This window comes from Amblyomma mixtum, chromosome 10, assembly GCF_055824585.1.
Source record: "Amblyomma mixtum isolate Tamu chromosome 10, ASM5582458v1, whole genome shotgun sequence".
Lineage (NCBI taxonomy): Eukaryota > Metazoa > Arthropoda > Arachnida > Ixodida > Ixodidae > Amblyomma > Amblyomma mixtum.
This window is the reverse complement of record NC_143021.1, coordinates 102,320,617-102,346,277: the sequence shown is the minus strand read 5'-3', so window position 1 is coordinate 102,346,277 and position 25,661 is coordinate 102,320,617. Positions and strand designations below refer to the sequence as shown.

At 48.0% G+C, this 25,661-nt stretch overlaps 1 protein-coding gene across 1 annotated transcript in view; it reads left to right on the top strand.

Moving 5' to 3' along the window:
- The first annotated feature begins 2,021 nt into the window (after positions 1 to 2,021).
- Positions 2,022 to 25,661, top strand: part of LOC149326561 (uncharacterized) — a 106,215-nt gene continuing 82,575 nt past the window's right edge. The window contains exons 1-2 of the mRNA XM_089564615.1: positions 2,022 to 2,120; positions 21,038 to 21,147. Of these exons, the coding sequence (XP_089420741.1) occupies positions 2,022 to 2,120; positions 21,038 to 21,147 (209 nt within the window). The remainder of the gene's footprint in view (positions 2,121 to 21,037; positions 21,148 to 25,661) is intronic.

Genomic DNA, 25,661 nt, shown 5'->3' with positions numbered 1-25,661 from the left:
TGAAAAAGCAGATGAAGCGGCCCGTAAGAGCCATCAACATCAGACATACATTCGAACTTTTTTCACTAAATCTGATGCGTCCAAAATGGCTAAAAGTTTTGCTGCCGAAGAAACTTTACGGCTTTGGAGTTTGCCGACACATCAGTAACAATTTCTTCACTCAATCGACCCACATCTTAGATCAAGACTCTCACCCACAATTCCTCGACATCTGGAAGTACTTTATCACCGGCTTCGTCTGAATGCTGCATATAGAAACGGCTTGCGATACCGTTTTGGACGAATGAACAGTCCGCATTGTGACAACTGTGCCACGATAGAAACTGTGGAACATATCCTGCTTGAATGCCTTGCGTATGCTAACGAGCGTGCGTACTATGAACATTGCATGCAGAAGCTCTGCCGCAGGCAACAGAGACTTGCAATGAACTTTCTATTTACATATTTAAAAGACATTGGACATCTCGGTAAGCTTTAAATTCACTTGCACTTTACCTTCATGCATTCTTCATGCAGTGAACTTCGTCAGCCCATTTGTCGGACTATGCAATCCACCATTCCATAGGTTACATCAATACTAGCCATTCCATCCTTAGTACCCATTTCATGGCCGCATTTTATCTTTGTTTTTTTTTCACCTCTTTCACGCTGCTCTCCTTCTGTCTTTATCTCCCAAATTCCCCTCCCTACGCAGAGTAGCATTCCAGCGTAATTGAAACGCCGACTAAATTCTCTGTATTTCAGTAAAGAGTCTCTCTCTCTCTCACCAACTAGCCCGCCTTCACTTGTTACTTGTCAACGTGGCCAATGAAATCAATATTTCAAGACATTGACAATGTTGTTCACCTCAAAGCCCCCGCGTAATGTCCCCTTTACTCATAAAAAAGCAACCAAAGCTTTGAAATTGGGAGAAAAATGAAGCAGGAGAAGGAAATTCAGCACTATGTAATGATGATGAAGACTACCATTCTTATGGCAGCCATGGATTGAACTCATAGACCTCGGAAACAACACAGATACCAGCACTCAAATAGACCACACTGGACACACAGAAGGCAGGGATAAACAGAATGGAAAAGTTTTACAGTTTTTGCGTGCACTAACTCTTCCGTGGTGATTTACGTTCCAGCAAGAATACGAAGTGATTTTCTATTTTTCAGCATCCGTGCAATTAAGAATGAAAACCAGCAACAGTTCAGTACTTTAGACGTGGTAGTTCTGCGATACCCATACCCCCCCCCCCCACACACACACACGCACACGCACACACACACACATAAGACAGGGCACGGGACGAGCGCATTCGTCCCGTACCCTATCTTGTGATTGTGTGTGTTTCGCGCAACTGCCATGTCTGAAGTATTGAACCAACTAGCCCGACTACACGTCCCAACACTTCAGAGTTCAACCATTTTCGTTTGGACAAGAATTGACGGTATAATTCCTTCCTGTCTATTTCCAGGACATAATTTACTGATTAAAAATTCCGAAGTTTGCGAATTAATAACTTTACAAAGCACGTGCGCAGGTTTATAAATTTGCTTCAAATAAATGTAATACCTGTCTGCACGCAATACATGGAAGAAAGAGAAATTTTTGATCAAAACTGCCTAGACTTTTACTCAAAGAAAAAGCGCGCATAACCAAAGCCTCTAAGTGGCCTTTTCTTTCCGGCTTTGCTGCCGTGAAGGTTATGGCCGTTCTGTGGCCGTTCTTCAATGTCATGGGAGCAAGAAATTTTCCTCCAGTTGGCGCCGGGCAGTGTGAGGGCGGAATCGTATTCCACTTCAACCAATCCTGGAGAGAAGCGGCGCGGGGCGTGCCAGAATGCGAGAACGGGCCAATCGTTAAGGAGGAATTACTCATTCTCCAAATGCGCAGTTTGCCCGGTGCGCTTGTTTCCGCACACCCCAGTAGCCGCACTCCGCGACCACAGCGACGTTCCAGCCAGCAGGGGCGCTTCAAGTAACCGGTGGTTCCTAGGTCCAATAACCGCTGCCGCTCGGCGCACGAGAGAAGAAATGGCGAACAGCTTCCCGTGGTACCCGAACTGGCCGACGGCTATGCTTGCTCTTCGTCGAGATGTACTGAAAAATGTTGGCATTCATTACACGATAGAGGTAAGCGTTTTTTTTAATTCCACTCCCTTTGTACCAGACGCAAACAGGTTATCAAATTGTACACACTTGTCCATGCGGTGCCGCCTTTGAATAATTTATTTTCGAGCCGCGACGCCTAGCTATGAAAACGTACGTATCACTGATCACGTATATAAAAAAACGTGGTTAGGCACAAATAAAAAGTACTTTAGTCTAGCAACTAAGTCAACTCCTATTATTTCCCCGTCGGTTTTTCTCAAACGCGTTACCAATAATAAATTTAGGAACGCGCTGCTGGCAAGACCAACTCAGCGCGTGAACAGCTGCGAAGCATCGAATATTGTTAACTCCCCACGTTCTTCTGCTCGCGAGCTAATTAAGAATAATAATTAAAAAGCAATGATTTATATAACACAAAATGTAAAGGCCCTTGCGAAAAAAAATTAGTTTCTGAGGAGTGCTTGACCCCTACATAATCAATGAAAGCATGCTTAAAGCGGTTACATATTGTGCCACAACACACTCGTCAGCAATGGGTAAGTAGTAGCTCTAGTGAACTTCTATGCTCCCCTTTTCTCAGCCTCTGGTCTAGGAACCGGGCTCACTTCTAAACTAAAACTGACTTGTAAACTAAAATTGAAAATAGATACGAGGCTATTCATTACGCAAGTTTTGGCGGCGGAGTGGGCTGACAAAGTCGTCGAGGGCTATGTACTCTCGACCACTTAACACGACCTCTTGCCAAGCTCTTCCCGGCGAATAAAATGTTTTACAATCAATCAATATTCATTTAAAACAAAGGTACAATAGGAACAACAGCGGAAAGATTATATTATCTTTTTCTAATATACTCGGTTTAGGTGTTCATTGAGCTAACAAGATACTATTTCGTCATTACTGGTCCCTTAAATTTTATATTCCAAGGTAGGTTTTGATGCAGCGCTCCTCAATGCAGAAGCAGTACAGTAATCATTGTATTGCGAAAACAATACTACGCAGGTTTCGAGCCTTCAGCGTAGCGTAGTCCGGTTGTTACGCTTAACACCACGTGACTACTGGCATCATACCAGCGCGAGAGCTGGGCTACCAAGTCGGCTCTTCAGCGTAGCGTGACTCGGAGCCACGCCGGGCGTTTCGCGCTTCTCCCACTAGGTGCGCTGTGGTTTAACAGGTGGTGTGACGTCACAAGCGAGGCGAAAGATGGGCTATCAACTCGCCTCTTCAGCGTAGCGTGGCTCGTAGCCACGCCGGGCGTTTCGCGCTTCTCCCACTCGATGCGCTGTGGTTTAACAGGTGGTGTGACGTCACAAGCGAGGCGAAAGATGTGCTATCAACTCGCCTCTTCAGCGTAGCGTGGCTCGTAGCCACGCCGGGCGTTTCGCGCTTCTCCCACTAGGTGCGCTGTGGTCTAACAGGTGGTGTGACGCCATAAGCGAGGCGAAACATAGGCTACCGAACCCGATTCGTCCTGTAGGCAGTAGACGCGGCGCACTGCGTTCCTTCTTCAGACGCGGCGCGCCGCGTTCCTTCCGTTAGAGGCGCTGCGCTCGCTTTCGCAAACTACCAGGCTTAACCAAAGTTAAGCCCCGCCAATATTTTGCCTGAATAATAATTGAATCTAATGTAGTAGAAAAAGAAATCACATACCGCCAGTGGTACGCGAAGCTAGAAGTTCCGTATGTTACATACGGCCGGCTGGTGATTATCCGAACTGTACTTTCGAGTATAATCCTTATCCGTGAGAACGTCGTGTGGTGCCGCAAAGATCAGAAAGAACGTTCTCTTATGGTGAGGGTGACAGCTGCTCATGAATCCTCCTATGCTATCGCTGGTTTCAGGAAAAACAAACCAGAGACACTGTGTGGACCAGTGCGATAAGCTATTAAGCTATTTGGAGCTTGTACAATACTACGCTACTAATTCCACACAAATCATCACAACAAAATAAAAGAAACATTCTGCTATGCTATGCTCAGTTTCGGAGACTGTCGGCTTCCTTCAATTGTATGCCATAACGATCCCCTCGAATCCCCATCTTTGTCTGCTGAAGAGCTTAACAAGGGCTCCGGTTGCGGGGATGCTATAGGTAGCGAAAGAGGGCTCTCACAAAGCTGCCGCTCTAACCGACCATCACGTTCCACGTACCACTTTCGGTATTACAGGACGTCCTGCATCAGCCACAACGAGTCATGGTGACGCTGATGACAGCTTTAAACACAACGTAAATACCCTGAAAACTTAAAGGTCAGCTGAGCGAGCATGGTACGCGACACACGGACGTCGTGGCTTCGCATCGTAGAAGTGGTATGCGTCCAAGGGCGCAGCTCCGAGGCTCCTGCTCCGGCGTTCCGCGTATTAATAATAATAATAATAATAATAATAATAATAATAATAATAATAATAATAATAATAATTATAATAATAATAATAATAATAATAATAATAGCCATAATAATCTCTTTATTTGTGTCGTAGGGTACACGGTCGACACTGGAGGCCGGCAGTAAAAGCTTTCACAAACGACAGCTTGACAGAGCCGCAGGCCCCCATGCACTTGGCAGCAGTACAGTGTCAATGCTTATATGCAAAAAAAAATATGCTATACACAGTTCAGCTCACAGTACACCCTGATAAATAAATTCCATATTCGACACAGAACACAACATAAAATTTTGTGATATACGGCAGAAATTAATAGAAAGAACATAGATAGAACATACAACATGATGGATAGAACATAAAATTACCGTGGCCTAAGGCATGAAACAATGACAGATCAATTCTATGAACTCATACGAACAAAATACACAGGCGGTTGTAGTCTAGTAAGGCAAGAAAAGATAGTCAAGATTACAGTTCACTCGACAGGAGGAAACAGCATGGATACAATACAATAAAAATAAAAATCCGGTAGGTAAACATGGCCACTTAGTGTAAGGAGAAATTATTCAGCTGAAAAGGACATGGGTGTAGAAACAAACTCAAGTATTAAGAAACCGAAAAAGAAGTGTAATTGCGGATTGTCAGGGACAATCAGGCATGATCATTTGGACATGTAGTATTTTCTGATTTTTTAAATGGATATATTGGTAATTGTACATTTTCTTTATTCAATTTATTCAATAACCTCGGCAACTGATTTTGCAATGTTTGATGACCATATGATGTGCGGTATTTTTTTACCATCCAGTATTCGCTATAATGGGTGGCATGACTCGGGGTGTTGTTTTGTAGATTCGCTAACTGTTTTAAGAATGTACCACCATTCTTTACTTCCTGTTTATAAAGCTTACTCAGTCTGTAGTCATACATTGTCATAATAGGCATCACATTGTATTTTAAAAATATTTCATGAGTGTGAAAGCGATTATGTACATTTTCTACTGTACGAAGAAACCTTTTCTGCAGTACATGAAGCTTTTGTACATTTTCCTTTGTTGTAGATGCTCAGACTAACTGACAGTAGTTTAACCTTGAGGAGAACAGGGTGTTATAAATGGCGAGCATAACCTTTCGGGTAGAACATTTCGATTGCGATATATGAGGCCTATAACTTGAGAGAGTTTTGCTGCTAGATGGTTGATGTGATAATCCCAGGATAAAGTTTCATGAAAAATAACTCCTAAGGTTTTAAAAGTAGGAACAATTACAATCGGAATAGAGTATAAGGCTATATTTCTGTTTACTGTTATATTTCTCCCCTTAGACCTGAACAAAATGCATTTAGTTTTGGACACATTGATCGTCAGGCAGTTTTTCTGAGTCCATTCCTCTAAAGCATGTAGTGTAGATTGTGCGGAGTCACACAATTCTTCAACATCTTTTCCTGCAAAAAAAAATGCTCGTGTCGTCGGCATATATAATAAATTTTGCAGGGGGGGGGGGAATATTAGTAATATCATTTATGTACTATCGCGCTCAATATGAGTTGCAACGCGAATGGACCCAAAATACTGCCCTGCGGTACACAACTACGCACCTCTAGTTGTTCAGAGACCGAGTCAGCTATTTTAACTATTTGTTTTCGATGTTCCAAGTATGATCGTATTAAACGTATGGCTTTGCCACGAAAACCATACTGCTGACATTTCAGAATTAATATTTCATGATTTATGAGGTCGAATGCTTTGGAAAAGTCTAAAAATATTCCAAGTATAAAATTACCTTGCTCGAAATGTCTTAAAATATGTTCCTTTAGTGTCAGAAGAGCAAATTCTGTACTTAGACCTCGCCGAAAGCCATGCTGAGAGTTAGTTATTATCTTATGTTTTTGTTCAAATTTGCTAAAGCGGCACAATATCACTTTCTCGAAAGCTTTAGATAAAATAGGTAAGATAGAGATAGGCCGATAGTTGTTCATGTCATTCTTGTTGCCCTTTTTATGAACAACGACTTCCTCGACGTTCGTCGAGAAAGTCGTTGATAAACTGTTGTATCAAGTGCAGGGGAGAGGGGACGCCTCCCAACAATTCTACCGCCTACGCATAACATGTTTTCATGGACTGCTGAACTTGACTTGCCCGCCTTGATCTACCCTCGTCTGGCAGATTAAAGGGATACCTATGCTGTCCTAGCGCATTCCTCTCACCTGATATGCCACACAGTTCAGACGAGTCACAATGATGTAAACGTGCCTGTGACACCACTGGCACCGCCAGTGCTCGATATGCGTTGCATTGTCAGCAAATTAAGGCCTTTGTGAACAATGCGGCTAAAAGCACGCCTATTACTACATATTTTGTTCTGAGAACAAGAAACAGCCTAAGTATTTACATAGCTGTGTTTTAACAATGCACCATTTTCATGAAATGCATGAGTTAAGCCAATTGGAGAATCGATCCCGGCCGGGGCGGCCGAATTTCGATGAAGGCGAAATTATAGAGGCCCGTGTACTGTGCGATGTCAGTGCACGTTAAAGAACCCCAGGTGGTCCAAAGTTCCGGAGCCCTTCACTACGGTGTCTCTCATAGCCTGAGTCGCTTTGGGACGTTAAACCGTTATGAACCATAAACCATAAATTGGAGAATCAAGGAATAATTTTTTGCATTAAAGTAAAACTTATGCACTGTTACAGGCCTGCCGGTATCCATCACGAAAATATCAAGGTTACTGGTCAATAGTTTTTGGGCTTATGGAAGATGACCGTTTTGGAATGCATTTTCATGTTTTCAGGGTGCGCTTACCTGCATAGCGTGAGTCCCATGGTACTGCTGTGGGCACTATCATGGGTGTGCTTGGGCTAGCACCTGTTGAAAAAGAATAAATACACTGTTGGAGGCCTGAGACAAGGGGTTTTATTGCTCAGGTGTAATTTTTTAAACTGGCTTTGCAGTGTGTGTGTGTAAAAAAAATAAAAGGGGAAGGGACGAAGGTCGGTACAGAAGAAGTAAAAAAATGCCCCCCACCCCTCCCCCCGCAAAATTGCCTGCCTCTCCCATAAATATCTAAAAATCGCACTCGGCCTCCGCTTTCCTTAGTCGGCGCGAGCGCAGCGAACTAGGACGGAACTGTTTCTTGGAGCTTAACGAAAGCAGGCCCGACAGCAAGGCACGAGATAAGAGATACGTCACGAGAGAGGAATACTGTGTAGAGTTTGGTGCCCTCCAGTATATGGTCGATTGTGCGCGCTGGGTCGAGGGACAGCTGGGGTGGAGGGTAGAGGGAAATTTACGATGCTTTGAGCGGGCGGCACGTTCTATCATGTGAGAGCGTTGGCTGTAATGGCCGCACTTCGGTACAGAATAGTTCCGAGCAACGCTTCCGCGTAGCACACTGAGGAGTTGAGCACGAATATCTCCAATAAAAGCTGTCTGTGCATCTTAAAAGCAACTCCGACGGACTTTCTGTATGCAGCTCATAGCGCGCTTTCGACTTCCAGAGCGCTGCCCCAACCTAGTGGTGATAGTGAGACCTGTGCAATAATGTTGGGTGCGAGCACGAACGAGCAACACGAACTTAATATATATGGAAGCATCAAATTCCACAACAACTAAACGAAACTGAACGTTAATATTGTTCCTCTCCTCTGGCGACGTTATAGGGTGCGCAAGTTGGAATAGCCATATGCAAAATGGGTTCGAAGGGCACGAAACTCAGAAGGTATTAGCTCTTTAAAGGCAGTGAGGGACAATATTAAACCAGGCAGTGAGGCATATACACAGAACTGTAAGTACGCAAATCAAAGCAGCCAAGGGTCCCAGGGTTAAGAAATGCGATGCCGCGTCAACACGCAACACGGCCCCTTAATTTTGCTTTAGTGAGACTCAATACGCTTATCTAACGCATCTCCCAAAAGCAAAGCCATTCAAGCAAAGCGCACAAGCGAAACTTTGTTGTATTCCATCGGCAATTTCAAATCGCAATGGCCAACGGCAGCCAAAACATAGGGACGAAGGAGGCTAACGGTTTTGTGAGTTTTTGCCGCAAAGAGGGATATCACAGGCAATGAATTCACACACACCGGTGGTGGGCAGGAACAGTGAAGAATCGTTGCCCACTCCTGCCGGATGTGCTGCACCGCATTGCGCTGCTCCTGTGTGTACGCCGCGTCGGCAGCGTCGGACGCGTCAAGTTTAATTTCTCCTACTTTGGCTCGCGTGGTCGTATCGCTCGTCTCAGCTGCTTGCGGCGACGCTGGCTTCGCGGATTCGTTGTGTCATCTTCGAAAATCATTTCTTTGATATCTTATTATTTTTAGTACTCATAGCTGGTTATAATTTAGTTCATAAGCATGTTACTTGTAATCTACCGTGCTGGAGCAACTTTACTTTTATTAGGCTTAACCTCAGCTGCGTTTACCGCCGGAACCAGGATAATTGCGATCGTTTAGACATAGGCGGCATTCACGGCGCGGACGCGCAACTTGCAGCATGTCACAGCCTTGGCATAAGCTTGTAAAACTCCTGGACTACTATGCATACATCAGAATAAGGCTCGAACAATATTTTTTTTATTTGAGGTGTTTGCCATTGGACATAATGAAAAAGGGGGAGAAAGTTATAAGAAGGAGCCTTGCTTAAAAGGTGTCCACTCGATAAAGCGATCATCATGAGTCCACTTGCCATAGTCGCCTGCATGTCCCATCGCAGGCCTACGTTCCTTAGGAAGCGTCGTCTCACGGAAGCTGTAGCCGGGCAACTCCACAGCAAGTGTTTTTCGTAACACTGGTCTGGCGCAGTGCCACAATGGGGACACTTCTCAGTCGCTTTTAAACGTTTGTCATGCCGCCGATGACGCACAGAAGGACTCAGAGCCGCTCCTGGTCGAATCCGGGGCACAGATACCACCTCTTCCCGAGTGACACAACGGGATAGAGGGTACGACTACGGAGGAATTAGAGCGCCTGGTTCTCGGAAACTTGCGACAGGAACGGATCTGAGGGAAGAGGGGAAGGCGGCGGGATATCTGATGTGCCAAGGTGTGTCATTGTATCCACATGAATATTACGCGGATCCTGGGCATGACCCTGAATCCAGTGTATACGCACAGGACAGGGGTATTTTGTGTAAAGTTAATGAATGGATTGTGTAATTTGGAATGTGCGGCGGACAGCCTTAAGCTGCTTAAGGGCGGCAAGGGAGTCGGTGTAAATGTAAACAATATCGAAATTGGGTATGAGTGGAGGTGGAGCATTTGCATTGTATATCGCTTGAAGCTCCAAGGAAAGCAGGGAGCAGGCTCGAACATTACACTACAGCTTTGGAACCGTTAACCAAGCAATGCATCACAGATTTCAAAGAAGTTAAATAACGTTTGTAACCTTCCTTTATCTAATATATATCGCTAATATATCGGATTCTCCTACTGAGCCTGCGGCGACTAACAGTAATGAAGCGTGCAATGAACAAGACACTGCGCCAGCACCAACGACGACGAAGCGATTTGTGCGGCCTGAGATACCGGCGGCGGCGCGCGTCGAGAGCTCGAGCTCGCTCTTGGTTTTCGTCCCGGTGCCGCCGCTAATCGATCTGCCTGTGCCACCGTTCAGCTGCCAGCCCCTCCAGCTTTCCAATAAACCCCTCTACAAGCGCTTGAAGTGTGAAAAAGAAAGTATCGGAATGATATCTTTATTTATTAAGATCACACGATCACAATCACTCTACTGACTACAAATTTAGCAAAATACAGTCAGCTGTTAATTTTTTACGAGTCTACCGGACTTGAATGGTGTTACCGTTTTGTCGTAGCTTAAGTAACGCTCAATTGTTAATTTATCCACCGAGCGCGTAAATATTGTCTGCATTATACTTGAACTGCACATTACCTAAAGTGTGCTTGTCCTCCTTGGGCACTGTTATCGTCTGCAGTATTTAATAAATAAATATTTTAATTCGTCGCTAAACGCTGTCGACATGAAAATGCATCCCTGCTTTTTTGTTTTGCGAAAGAAAACACGCAGCAGCTTAAGTATTTTGAAACTCACATCCGAATATTTAAGCGGTTAATTGTATGAGCAAATTCCTTCTTTCGCCTGAAGAGTTCAGATGCTTTTTAACAATATTTTTGGCACGTTTGGTTCTGTTCACTAGTTTAGTGCCCTAGGATATGATGTATTTTGTGCGTAAATAGGACCAAGCTGGGCTGTTAAATGCGTGTTAACGTCCCGAAGTTAAGTAATGAGATCAGAAATATAACTGGCATACTAAATCAACAGGTTTAAGACACCTACCTGGCTTAGACGTTAGCTAAACTACCCGTTAATTTACCCCGGTCTATATTACTGCATTTTAGTATGGGGCACTACAACGAGAACCAATCTTGAAAGACTGTACGTGGTACAAAAGAATGCTATCAGAACAATTGCAAAAAAACTACGATATGAACACACACTGCATATTTTTTTTCCAGAAATGTAAGGTATTGACCGTTTTAAACACGTCTCGATTAAGCCTCGCTCTGCAGGTGTACCACGGTGTTTAATCTGTAGGTTCAACATTTATTGCATCCTGTGGAAGTCATAATTGTACTTATTGTTTACGTGAAGGCCAGTATGTTAAAAACAGAGCTAGAACATCGTACTCACCACAGCAAGTTCACAATCAAATTGCCGAACTCCTCAATGCTTACCCCCTGCTGCTCGACCGCCTATCTGAATCTAATTCATCATCTGGGTTCAAGAAGCGAATGAAACATCTCCTTTTCGGTGAAGAGTACATATACAAAATTATTCGGTCTCGGTGTGTGGAGTATTTTTCTACACCATATATTCATGCTTAAGATCGTGTCTCGCAAAATTCTGACTGACAGTATCAACAGAATTCATTGTTCACTGTATTGTCTATGTGCAGATCACTTGTGTGTATCCGTATATATTGGTCATTTTCATTTCATTAGTGCGTGTACGATATCATTTACTACTGTACCTAACCAGCGTAATTCAAATTTTCGCTTCTTTATTTTGCCCCATCAATGTTGCGTTCCCGTTCGTCGCACCGCTGTCTGAAGCTTTGTGTGCTATATAGGTTCCGCGGCCTCGTCAGGCGTTTCATTACGCCCTTTGCCTCGGCTCTCCAGACAAGATGGAAAAAATCGAATGTATATATGCATGTACACCTTACCTGGCTCTGTCGAAAATGAATGAATAAATTGACGCGGTAGTTTAAAACCGTAGGGGCAATGCAAGGCCGAGCCTTAAGGCTGTTAAAAGAAACCGATCATCATCTTTGGAAGAAAGCAGCCTATGTTACCGAAAACGAAGTAGGGTTCCTAGCCACCGAGGAGCTTCACGACCCTTGGCGTGCCCGGGCACTATACGCAGTCGCTGCTGCTGCTTATCACGTGCTAACGAACGAACATCACTCTCGCACATCCTCACACCAGCGGCCGTCCTGCCACGAGGATAGCTTTTCGCTGAATTGTACGAGTTAAGCAGTACCCCAGACTATGTGGCTCCTTTCGTCTAGAACCAAAGCCAATAATATCAAAGTATTGAACAAAATCTTGAACCAACCAAGGGTTTTTAAAACCAGATCCCAAAGTTTCAGAACCCTTTCACTCTCTTCAACATCTACAACATAGCAAGGCGCGAGCAGCAGACCATGTTCGCACTACGCGAGCAGCAAACACTGGCCACATTGCGGAGAGCATTCGCGTATGCTCAAGGCAGAGACTCCGAGCTCCTGCACTTGTACTCTTTTGTGTAGTGGAACAGCCACGATTCAAGCTGCAGGCTTCTGAACAGATTACTCAGGCCCCCTACCATGCTCGCTCGCTCGAATGTGATTTAGTACTTTGATGGAAAGGTGTTTCTTCTCTTCATTAATAAATTATTTCTAAGTCCCCCGGACTTCACGACAACACTCGGTCTGAATGAAGCTCCGGGGTTAGCCAGTCTTATGAAGGTCAAAGGGCACGAAGGTTTCTTCCTTGGTTCTTTCGCTTTCCGTGGAGCACGCAGTATTCGCCCTTGACAACACAGAAGACAACGGAAGCCTTGTGGTCGGCTGGATGCGTGGCAGATAAAAAATACGAGTAGCCGCCAGTATGCGTCGGCTTCATGTGCACACAAATGCCCATGCCTCAATTAAAGCGGTGAATTAGGCGTGTTGGCACATAACTTAAAAAAAACGGCAGGGCAAAAAAGGGACAGTGACGAGACGGCAAGGACGGCGCTCAAGGATCACGGCCGTCCTTGTCGTCTCGTCTGTTTCCCTGTCCTTTATTCTCCTGGCCTAAACGAGTGGAGATGTATAGATAAATTATCTTCCTTTACGTTCTTGTTCTCCAATGCAGAAGCAGTCAACGTCATAAAGCGCATCGGCATAGGAAGTTTGGATTCCTGATGACCGAACCGCTAGCCATTTTGTTCCCTGACCTCTGGTCAGGCTGACGAGAGTTTCCCAGATGGTGGCGCCCATGGCAGCGTCTCTAGCTATCCAGTAGAATTATACTCTAGAGGAGAACCAACTAGTCATGCGGAAATCCTAAAGCCTCCGAAGTGCTACCGAGTTCAGGCTTGTGCTGGAGTCGAGATCATCTTCTTCAAGGGCCTGCTTTGCTGCAGGCACGGCAAGAGCCACATGAACGCTGACGAAAAGGAAGACCTGGTAGAATACATCATGAATTTGTCGGTGCTCACATCTATGTGGCGAAGGCGTTCTACAAAATGGGTGTGGGTGCGCTCAGTCAGGAGCGAAATTCGAGATAGAGTGCCCGGAGAGGTGAAATGATGAAGTCGATGATGGGTCTAAGACGGACACCAGGTTTGTCGACTTAAGGATGCACGTAAGAGGCCAGTGCTAAGTCACTGCGGCAGATTAAGCATAAGTGGAGGCTCTTTAGTTCCGGATACTGCTTGAAGATTTCTGCTTGAAGTCTTAATTATAGTTATAGCTTGGAGTTCAACAATCAGTCTTGTTTGAGTTTCTCGTAAGCTAGGTTCGAGAACCAAGGTTGAGAGTTATTATCCGCTAAAGGTACGATAATGGTTTCGTCCCACTAGAGTTTCCCGAACGCCGATTTTTCTTTTTGGCACGTTTGTGTGGATCACGTGTAGGTAGCTTTCGCGTACCTTTAGCGTTAAGTCGAACTACGGGGACAGTGGGTTCGACCTGTTCGATACCCTCTTCCGTGGCTGCCACAACTTCCACGGCGGGTACTCGAGTTGTCTTGAACTTAACCGCGTGTTCTTTTAGCATCGAATGAGTTTTGCCTGGAGATAGTCGAGATGTCGCCATGTGGCCCGACTTGCCTACTTTTTCTCTGTCTGCAAATTTTAGTTTTTCTTCGTACGTTCTGTTGGAAACACTTCCGAGAGACAAGTGACAGTGCTTTTAATATTTCAGTAACTCGATATTCTAAACGCCTGTGCAAGGACAAGTCTAGCTCATTTAGCATCAGCGTTTCAAAACACCCATGACTCCGTCAATGGACCAACCGTCTCTCGGATTGGAAAACAACCTTCTCCCCTACTCTTACATGGACAAACCGGTTGCAACTCACGCAGTTTGCAGTACGTGGAGGTCTTGGCACGCCATGATAAAATCCAAGTTGGTCTTGTAAGGGGCAATGTTGCGTGAATAGGTGACAAAACTTTTGGGCCGCTGTGTTCCTGGTACAAGAAATAGAGCTTGAAAGCCTCATTTTCATTTACTTTTTTTTCTACAAAACTGCACACTAAAAAAAAAGAGGTTATGAGTGAAAACTTTCGCTGCGTTATTCGGTCGAATCAACGCGAAAAAATAAAATGATTTAAACAAAGAGTGTTCGAGCCCGATGGCAATTTTTGAATAGAGGGTATAGGAATGAATAAGTGCGACTTATCAAAATATCAAAAAATATCGCGCCATCCTTTGAAAGTGGTTCAATACCTCAGATGTCGCTCTATTGAATTTCAAATTGTGCAGGAAGGGGCTAGCGCGGGACAGAGGCTTCGTTTTCCGCCCAAATAAATTTTTTCTTGACTAATTTTTCAGATCATGTGGGCGCGTCGGCGGCCATATTCTGCTCGATGGCGGGCACCGGCGTGCGCCTGTAGGGGGGCACAGAACCTCTTTTGGCAATTTGTCGCGAGAGGTCAGGGCCGCAGGTGGAAAGAGGTCGATGGTAGACGAACTTTGGTTAATGGAAGGTGTGCCGGTGAGCGTCACGCCACTCAGAGCTGCTAAAGAAAGTGCACCTGCATGGATTGTGGACGCACAAGACGCAAACGTGTCGACTGTGGCTTTGTACGACGGCACATCGCAGTAAGGGAGGGCCTACTCTCCAGGTGGTCGTACGGGCTACTGCGTGGCTGGTGCTGCTACGTGAAGCCCGGTGCGGGCACACATGTGGCAGGGTCACCTTTAAGGGAGCCTAGCGTTGTCGCTGTGAGGACATGTTATGAATTATGGAAAGACACTCGACTTGCGCAAGCCAGGAGACGCAGTACTCAGGACGGAAGGGTGGAAGATCAACGTCGGCGAAAGCTGCAGTCGTGGCTGCGTGGACATCGTGGTGGGGAGAGTTCGAGCTTGAGTTATTACTAGAGAGGCCTTGACAGGCGGAGCACGGGTGCTCTTGCGGGCAAGACGGCTCCGTGGCACGGCTTCGGGGAACGGATGTGAATTCAAGACCTGCGTGACGCCGCACAAGCGGAGAACATCAGCTTTGAAGGCGTGGTGAACGAGCAAGGCGAGAGAAAACGCCGAACAATAAAGCGTCACAGATGAGGAGAGCCTGCGCTGCCCGTGAAGAAAGGCCGGTGATGTAGAAGAGCGCTTCCGCCTGGTAGAACCAGACGGCCGGATGGGGTTCGTAGAACGGCTGAAAAGCTGCATTTTAGGTTTCACAATTAAAATTGAGTACCATGGCGTGGTGTTTTTGGCGGAAGGTGGGGCTGCCATTTGCAGGAAATCAGAAGCGGGTTGCGATGTGCTAGTCGCGGGTACCCGGGGGCTCTGCGTGGGCACCTGAAATGTGCTCGTGGCTGCGGCCGCATTTATTGTACTCGACACCAACGAGCGACACGGGGAGGCCTTACCAGTTTAGAGGCGGCGCTTCATAGCTGTTCGCCGACTTCGAGGGTTCTCCCAGCATTCAATGGACGCGCTTGCTAGAGCTACGTGTCCTAAGCTGGCGCTCGCCAGTGCGGGAGGCGTGGTGCCGCAATGGTGATGGTCCCTACAGTGGAACCGGAAATCCATTCCTCCTTCAGTAAAATGCATACGCATCAGTGAAAGAACGAGAAAAAAAATTAAGATATCATGTATATATTGGGGCCAACCCTACTGAAAAAAAAAATTTATATGATGCAATAACCTCATAGATCATTCATCATAGAATATTGCACCGTGGGAGGACCCTCTCCGGAGTATGCTGGCCCACATCACGTTCTTCAGTCAGTCAGAATAAATCCTGCCTTGCCGTCGGTTCAGAGGGATCTTCTGTCGGCCCTCTTGGCAGAATTTTCGGACTGTTTCGCTACGTGCTCGAAGGTCGGCCGAACTCCACTCGCCAAGCATCGTATCATCACTGACGAGACTACGCGACCCGTCTGCCAGCGCCCATATCGTGTTTCCCCGGTGGAGAGAGAAGCCATTCAGAATCAGGTTGCCGAGATGCTTGCAGACGATGTCATTCAGCCGTCCACCAGTCCGTGGGCATCGCCTGTGGTTCTTGTCAAAAAGAAGGACAATACTCTGCGTTTCTGCGTGGACTACAGGAAACTTAACAGCGTGACCAAAAAGGACGTTTACCCGCTGCCCAGGATAGATGACGCGCTCGACCGATTGCGGAACGCCAGATACTTCTCGTCATTGGATCTTAAAAGCGGGTACTGGCAAATCGAAGTGGACGAGAGAGACCGGGAGAAGACGGCTTTCGTGACGCCTGACGGCCTCTATGAGTTTAAAGTGCTCCCATTTGGTCTGTGCTCAGCACCGGCCACTTTTCAACGCATGATGGACACTGTCCTCTCCGGCTTGAAATGGCAGTCCTGCCTGGTGTACCTGGACGATGTCGTTATATTTTCGCCCACCTTTGACCAACACTTGGAGCGGTTGCGCATTGTGCTACAAGCGCTCAAATCCGCGCAACTCACCATCAAAGCCGAGAAATGCCATTTTGGCTTTGAGGAACTTCGCTTTCTTGGTCACGTTGTCGGCGCACAAGGTGTTCGCCCGGACCCTGACAAGACCGCTGCCGTCTCAGGTTTTCCACGCCCAACTGACAAGAAGGCCGTTCGCCGGTTTTTAGGCCTGTGCTCCTATTATAGGCGCTTTATTCAAGATTTCTCGAAAATCGCGGAACCGCTGAACGCACTGACCCGTGACGACACGCCCTTCCTGTGGGGGACCGACGAAGAGGCTGCATTTGTCGAGCTTCGCAGCCGTCTGCAAAGCACTCCGATACTCGGCCATTTCGACGAGCATGCTGCCACGGGCATCCACACTGACGCCAGCAATGTTGGCCTTGGTGCAGTACTGATCCAGTGGCAAGACGGTGCCGAACGGGTCATCAGTTATGCTAGTCGAACACTTACGCGCTCCGAGACCAATTATTCTACGACGGAGAAAGAATGTCCTGCAGTGATATGGGCCATCTGCAAGTTCCGACCGTACCTCTACGGACTACCCTTCCGTGTGGTAAGCGACCACCACTCCTTATGCTGGCTGGCGAGCCTCAAAGACCCCTCAGGACGCTTGGCTAGATGGAGCTTACGCTTGCAAGAATACGACTTAACAGTAGTTTACAAGTCTGGCCGCAAGCATCAGGATGCGGATTGTCTGTCGCGCGCGCCTATCCCAATCAATACCGAAGAAACCACCGATGATTTTCCTTTCCTGGGCTCTGTTAGTACCACCCAAATGGCGCAGCTTCAGAGGGCGGACACGGAGTTGGCGCCGCTCATCGATTACCTCGAAGGCAGTGAAGCGCCCATTCCGCGTGTTTTTCTTCGAGGGCTTCACACCTTCACTTTACGGTCTGGTGTTCTCTACAAGCGCAACTTTGCCAACAGCGAAGAAGTGTTCCTACTTGTCGTACCATCACAGCTGCGGTCTGAGATCTTGAGTGCCTGTCATGATGCACCATCCGCCGGCCACCTTGGAGTCAGCCGTACACTCGCGCGGATTAGACAAAAGTATTATTGGCCCAGGTTACTCCCATCGGTGCGGGCCTACGTCAAAACATGCCGTGAATGCCAACGTAGGAAGACTCCTCCATTGAAACCGGCCGGATTTCTTCACCCCGTCGATCCACCGAAGACCCCTTTCCATCAAGTGGGCATGGACCTCCTTGGCCCATTTCCGAAGTCTTCGTCTGGAAAGCGTTGGATAGTCGTTGCGACTGACTACCTCACACGGTACGCTGAGACCACGTCTCTTGCCAAAGGCACTGTTGCTGAAGTGGCGCAGTTCTTCGTCCACAACATTGTCTTGCGTCATGGAGCACCCGCCTTGTTGTTGTTACTGACCGGGGAACTGCTTTCACGGCCCGCTTAACCCAGTCCGTGATGACTCTGACGCACACGAGCCACCGACGTGCTACGGCGTATCACCCGCAGACAAACGGGTTGGTAGAGCGACTCAACCGCACACTAGCCGACATGCTATCAATGCACGTTGACGTCGAGCATCGAACTTGGGACGCCATTCTGCCGTACGTAACGTTTGCGTACAACACCGCCCTGCAGGAAACAACCCGACTGACCCCCTTTCAGCTTGTCTTCGGTCGCCAGGTGACCACTCCGTTGGATGCTATGTTGCCCGTCGACCCTTACTGCGACTCTGACGCTGACATCGACGTAGATACCTTCGTTCAGCGTGCTGAGGAAGCGCGTCAACTGGCCCGCCTGCGCATCCACCGTCAACAGGAGGCTGACGCCACTAAGTACAACTGTGGACACCCTTTCGTCAGTTATGCTCCCGGCGACCTTGTGTGGATTTGGATACCTGTTCGTCGCCGCGGGCTCTCTGAAAAGCTGCTGCGCCGATACTTCGGCCCTTACGAAGTAGTGCGCCGCATCAGTGATGTGACTTATGCAGTTGCTCCCGCCCCGACAGCTTGTTCATCGCGCCGGTCGCACCGAACTGAAGTCGTACACGTTGTTCGCATGAAGCCTTACCACGACCGGCTACCTGACTGAACTGCGGTCCACTGCAGCTGTGTTCTACCCTTTCGCTGACTTTTCTCTCCTAGCCGCATCGTGTCGATGCTGCAGAAGAGGGGGGCAGTGATACATGCATTCGAAGAAGAGACAGAAGTAGTGCATGCGCTAGAAGAGGAAGAAGTTAGTTGGCTCTCTCGCACGCGCTCGAACCACTGGGTGTCCGCCGCAGGTTTTTCGTCTCTGCGCGGGTGTTCTTTTTGGCGTTGCACGCTACAATATCATACAATCTGTATGACATATCATACAATCTGTATGATATATCATACAATTCGTATGATATATCATACAGATTGTATGATATGTCATACAGATTGTATGATATTCTATGATAAATAATCTATGAGGTTATTGCATCATAGAACTTTTTTTCAGCAGGGAATGGCTTGAGCTAATAAAAACTATACTCCTAATGCATGCAGATACTTCAAGAGGAAGATTCAAAAAGCCCTCATTGTGTACTCTATTGGGTACACCGGGCTAAAAAGAGAGAGAATGACATTTTAGTGATTACGAAGGAAGTGTGCTTGGTAGTCAGCCTGACACGGTACTTCAAATGAGGATGTAGGAAGACGATTGTGAAGAGGGAAAAGAAATGAACTTCATGTGTTCTACAGCACATCGTAGTGTGTAATCTTAAGAAGTACTTGAAGCTGGGCTTGTTGGTGCATATTCGTGAAAGACATGAGAGATCCCGGCTTCCCTGGTTCTCTCCGTGGCGCAGTCCTTGCTGAAAAAGCTGAAGAGCAGCAAGGAAAACAACCGACCTCAAGATAAAAGGCAGGCAAGGCCGGAAGTTGTACCTTACGTACACCACACTTCTCACAACCTCAAGAAGGTGGCCAAAAAGTATGGCGTCGATGTGGTATTTTCAGCGCCGCGAAAACTCGCCGGAATGTGTTCACGCATTGGAAGAAAAAAAGTACAAGAGTGCACCATCAGACACCGAATGGCACATGTTGGCTGCAAGAAACCAGTAGTCTACGAATTCCAGCTTACATGCGGCAAAGTGTACGTTGGACAAACCGGACGTTGTCTTAATGAGCGCCTGCTTGAACACAAGAATTCATTAAACAAGAGAGGACATCTTCCAGACCACTCCCAAGCCTGCTCGAAAGAGGACCATGTAGCCTGCAAGCCTCGACTATCTGATTGCAAAGTGCTATTGAAAAGCCGAGATAGGAGAGAACGTGAGCTTGTGGAAGCCTTCTATATCAAGAAGGGAGGTGATAGCTGCATTAGTGACGCATCAGTTGTTCTTCGCCACAGTGAAATGCTGTTTCTTGATGCGTATCTGTGAGAGGTGATTGTCTGCGATCAAGAGCGTGGATAAGGGCAAAGGCTATTTAAACATTCTTCCCTGGACAAATGCTGTTGAAAGTGCAGCGCTCGTCCTGTTCCGTTCCTCGTCCGTGTCTCCGTTTTGCGCTCTCATGTCTTTCACGAGTGTGTGATCTTAGCTTGAGATAAAAAACATGCATTTCCTAAACTTTCAATTTGTAGGTTTGCCGTAATACTTGTCCAAAATATCAAACTTCCAAGCTAAGTAATTTTTAAACATTCTGCAATCATTGAATATTTTCTGGCTGACGGAATGAAAGACACCAACGGTGTGTAGAAAGCTTTAGCAGAGAGCAGTGTTTGTTATTACCCCGGGTTCCTCAACATACGCAGAAACATAATTGTTCATAACCGTTATTAAGCTATACGAAATTACTCCAACCATTTCAGGTTAGCAACGAATGTGTACGCTGAATTGCAAAAAAAATCTGAACAGAAAACAAGGAGTCATTCAAAGGAAATTGTAGTCAAATGCTTTTATAAACTTGCTCAAATTCAGCTACGTTTCCAAATTCTTGCGGTCTGCAATGCGCCTTCTGCGGTAAAGTTGCTCACTTATTTTGCGTGGTGTGGGCATGCCAGAACAATTCAGGTATTCCAAGAATCAATGACCCGAAAACTGAGAACTGAAAAGCGGCGCTGATCAGCATACATTCGTAAGACAAGCTTCCGCTGGTGAACCAGGCAGGAAAGATAGAAACAATGGTGAACGGAAAGGCAGGCAGAAAGGTGACAAAAGCCAAGGGGCTCCTGGAATGAGCACTCATCTTACTAATCATGATTTCTTCAATGCATTAAATTTGTTCTCACTGACTAGCTTGTTAGCGTGTTGCACAGAAGAGTATTGAGGTACATTACGGGGCCTCTTTTGGGAGTGACGTAGGAGGTTCTTTTATACGAGGGTGGGGAGTTTGAAAAGCAATGATACTGCAACCGCATGATTTTGTGCGATGATGACAAGGAGAATCCAACCGATAAAATAATGTGTGCAAATCTGTAACCTGTTTCGCAGGGAGGAAGACGAACGGTGCTGGACGGTGGCAATGCTCCTCAGAAGACATTGCCAGACACACTGAACGGCGGATGGGTGGTCCGGTTCTTCTTGTACGTCCTAGGAATCGGGTATGCTCTGCAGACAGCCTATGCTATTTTGTCAGATTAAATAAGAAAATAAGAGCCCCTTTGTTGCTTGTCAGAACGGTGCGCGGGCCATTGGATTTGGAACGATGCCTAGTTTCCTCAAAACGTCGCTCTTTTGCTAGCAGAGATCGATTAACAACCGTTGTGATTGAGTGGCCAGGGAGTTCCTCAGTTATTTCGGGTTCGCAGTTTAAGAGCATTAGCTTTTGGCTCGTTCCCGAGCTTCGCTCCGTGTGCGTCAGCGGTGACCGCAGCACAGACAATGACAGCGCGCCAAGGTACGGCGAACCAGCAACGCAAAGCGCGTGTTAGTTTTAGTGCTGGGGTGCTCTGCTGGGGCTTTGTAATCATGTATAGTACACCGGTGAGAGGGTCTGATGGGCCATGATGCCTAAGGCGATGTATGTTAGAGAAAAGACGCGAGTCCATTGCGTTAGAGGAAATAGCGGGAAACCGTTTGGGGGAAAAAAAAAGGAGCCGCCGCTGTGACGCAGTGGTCATGGCACTCGGCAGCTGACCCGAAAGACGCGGATTGGAACCAAGCCGCGGCCAGGGAATTTCGGTTGAGCCGAAATTTTAGAGGCTCGTGTACGGTGCGAAGTCAGAGCACGTTAAAGAACCCGAGGTGGTCGAAATTTCCGGCGCCCTTCACTACGGCGTCCCTCAAAGCCTGAGTTGGTTTCGGACCTTAAGCTCCCATAAACTAAACTAAACTAGTACTTTTTAATGAAATGAACCAACTAGCATGCAAAACGTTCTACAATAGCCCACTCACTGGTGGCCACTTCTACATTGGTGCTCAGAGTGGAGTCTGCGCAATGCATGCAGCCCCTTTGACATGTCGTTCCATGCAGCGCTCTATGTAATCAAGGGACCTGTACGGGCCCCGAAAGGTCTTGCTTCCTTTTGAAGAACTTGTTGGCGAGTGTATATTCATTATTTGCACAAAACACAGATAACCCTCACAACTACGCGTTGCAGGCTCGCAATTGCAGGGTAAATTTAGATGGAGGGAAAATTAAAAATTACCTTTGTAAGGAAATTTCTGTTCATAGCAAATGCAAATGAAAATTTATTTTGCACCTCTCACTACGGCGGTGCCTTTTAGCCCACAAGGCTGCCTTTCCACGCAAAAATATGTAGTTCATTCCAAGACCCGGTGTTTAAATGCGACTTTAAGAAATACCCATTGTGGAGATAAATCTCAGACACAGGTCGTTGTCGGGTCTCCACAAATATATTTGACAGGATGCGCTCAGCCAGGAGAGAATGGGACAGCGTCCTGCCGGCATGCAGTTAAGCAGCGATGAAATCCAGTCTGCGCGTGCTTGGCAGGCGTACTGAGGCTGTCGTGCTCTTCTGCGGCTGGACCACGAAGCACGCTATAGGGCCCCCCCTCTAGCGCTGAAGCCATGAGCAAGGTGTGAATAGCGAAAAGCGGATGCTCTTGGTGCAAATCGTACGCGACGAGGACAGGCACAGTCGGGAGGGAATGCAGCGGCACAGTTTGCGATGACGTCGGTGTCAAGGTGAGCAGGTTGAAGGCGGTAAACTGAGATTGTGTCCTTCCGGCCGTTGATGAGCAGAAGAAAGTGCTTAGGAGCACGCTGGAGCACTTGGTAGAGATCATCGTATGGTGGCCTTAAGGGCGGGCGTACGGCGTGGTGGCGAACAAAGACGTGAGTGCACCGCTGAATGTCGGGGGGGGGGGGAGACGTGGACACGACGAGAATACTGGCGCTGACATGGTGGAATGACAGTGCTCATAGCGCTACGTAGACGGTAGGCGTAATCTGAGACGTCAGCAGGCGTGGGTGGCGAGGGCTTGAAGAATTCGCCATGGACACGGAGAGTAGTGTCAAACGTTAGCTCTGCTGCACAGATAGAAGAGTCACTGCGAAGTGCGGTGCGGATACCAAGCAGAACGAAGGTTAGGCGCTCAATCCATGGCGAAGGAAAAGCGGACGCCTTAAGCGAAGCTTTCAATTACCGGCGAAAACGCTCAATGACACCGTTGGAAATCGGGTGGTAAGAGGCCGTCTTGATGTGATTGACGCCGAGGAGCCGAGATAGGTTGGCAAATAAGGTGGAGTCAAATTGCCGACCACGATCAGTCGTAATGGTGCAAGGGACACCGTAGCGTCTGATCCACAGTGTGATGACTGCTCTTGCGATCGACTCCGCCGTTATGTCCAGAAGGGGCATCGCTTCAGGCCATCTCGTGAACCTGTCAATGCAGGTTAACAGGTAGCGGTGGTTCCCGTAGGGAGGAAGGGGACCGACAATGTCAACGTGTAGATGGCTGAAGCGGGCGTCCGGAGACGGGAACGTGCCAAGCGGAGTAGCAGTGTGTCGATGCACTTTGCTTTGCTGACAGCTCAGGCACGTGCCCGACCAGCGGCGAACGGCAATGCTGATGCTAGGCCAGACATAGCCAGCCGTGACAAGGCGCTGTATTGCGCGAATGCCAGGATGGGCCAAAGAATGGCGGGCATCAAAGACGGTTCGTCGGTATGGTGCAGGTACGTAGGGGCGAGGGCGACCGGTTGACGTATCACAAACGAGAGGAACGGCGCAGTCAGGGAGCAAGACGTCCTCCAACACCAGAAAGGTGTCGCGTGTCCGAAACCGTTGCAACTTATTGCAACTCGGCATCGGCTCGCTGAGCAGCAGCCATGGCCGTGAAGTCGATGATTGGCCCTCCATTGTCCGTCGCATTGACCGCAGGACGAGAAGGAGCGTCAGCAACTATGTTGGACTTGCCGCTGACGTGACGAATGTCGCAGGCGAATTCAGAAATGTAGGCGTGCTGCCTGATTTCGCGAGGAGCGTAGGAGGTGCTGCTGGACGTCAGCGCAGACGTCAGAGGTTTGTGGTCAGTGAGGACATCAAAGGTGCGTCCCTCGAGAAAATGACGTAAGTGCTTCACGGCTGAATATATTGCTAGCAGCTCTCGGCCGAAGGTGCTGTAGCGGCGTTCAGGGGACGCAAGCTTCTTGGAAAAGAAGGCAATTGGCTGCCAAACGCCAGCGACGAACTGTTCCAAGACCGCGCCGACAGCAGTGTCCGATGCGTGAACCATGACGGACGTGGGCGCGTCACATTTAGGATCAAACATGAGCGTCGCGCCGGCAATCGCTGCTTCGATGCCGCCGAATGCGCGGTCAGTGGCATGGGTCCAAGAAACAATAGTGGTCGGCTTGCTGTGGCCCGAGAAAAGGTCGTGGAGAGGCTGCAGTATTGCGGCGCAGCGAGGAATGAAGCGGCGATAACAGTTGGCGAGGCCAAGAAATTCGCGCAGTTGTCGGGTGGTGGTGGGCCGGGGAAACTCACTGATGGCGGTGACACGGGCCGGTAAGGGGCGAATGACATGAGCGTAGACGCGACGCCCGAGAAAGTCCTACTCTGCAACGCCGAACTCGCTTTTGTGTCCGTTGAACACAAGACTAAAGCGGCTTAGTCTTGCCAGCATTTGACGCAGGTGGAGCTTGTGAGCCTCGCCGTAGGGCTGAAGACGAGAATGTAGTCAAGATATGCAAAGCAGCACGTCAAGCCGCGTAGTACTTGGTCGAAAAAGCGCTGAGAAGTCTGGGCCCCATTGCGAAGACCGATAGGCATCCTCAGATATTCAAACATGCCAAAAGGTGTAATAATGGCGGTCTTCAGGAAATCCAACGGCTCCACGGGAATCTGATGGTATGCCTTCACAAGATCGACTTCGCTGAAGATTGTGCAGCGATGTATGGCCGATGTAAAATCCTGGATGCGGAGAATCGGGTAGCGGTCAGGGACTGTGGCCTCGTTGAGAGCCCGGTAATCGCCGCATGGGCGCCAGTCGCCGGTCTTTTTGGGCACCATGTGCAGGGGCGACGCCCAAGGACTAAGTCTGCGACTGCGTCTGAAAGGAGGTGTCTGCGATCCGTCTCCACAAATTTGGTGACTCCGGACTTCGCGTCTTCGTTCTCTGCTCCGGCCCTGCGCTTGGATCAGCCGCTTCGCTAGGCCTACCACTGCCCGAAGCTCGAGAGCCCGCTTGCCTTCCGTCGTGTAAGCCCTGGCCATGGATCCCTCCACTCCTGTACCGTCTCCGTCGCCTCTCACGCTGCCACCTCATGACTCCGAGGTCTCCGCCCTCAAGCTCCCCGCCTTCTGGTCATCGTACTCGGAACTTTGGTTCCTCACCATCGAGGCATTGTTCCGCAGGCACCACATCACGTCCTGGTCACCAAATTTGTGGAGATGAATCGGAGACGCAAGTCGTCGTCGGGTGTCCACGAATATATTTGACAGGACGCGCTCAGTCAGGCGGGAACGGTACAGCGTGCTGCCGGCATGCAGTTAAGCAGCCACGAAATAAATTATGCGCGTGCTTGGCAGGCGTATGGGACTGTCGTCGGTTTCTGCGGCCGGACTACGATGGCACGCTATGCCGTTAAACCAATAAATGCTAACTCAATGTGGAAGAACAAAATGAATTTTACTCGAATTTTTCAACA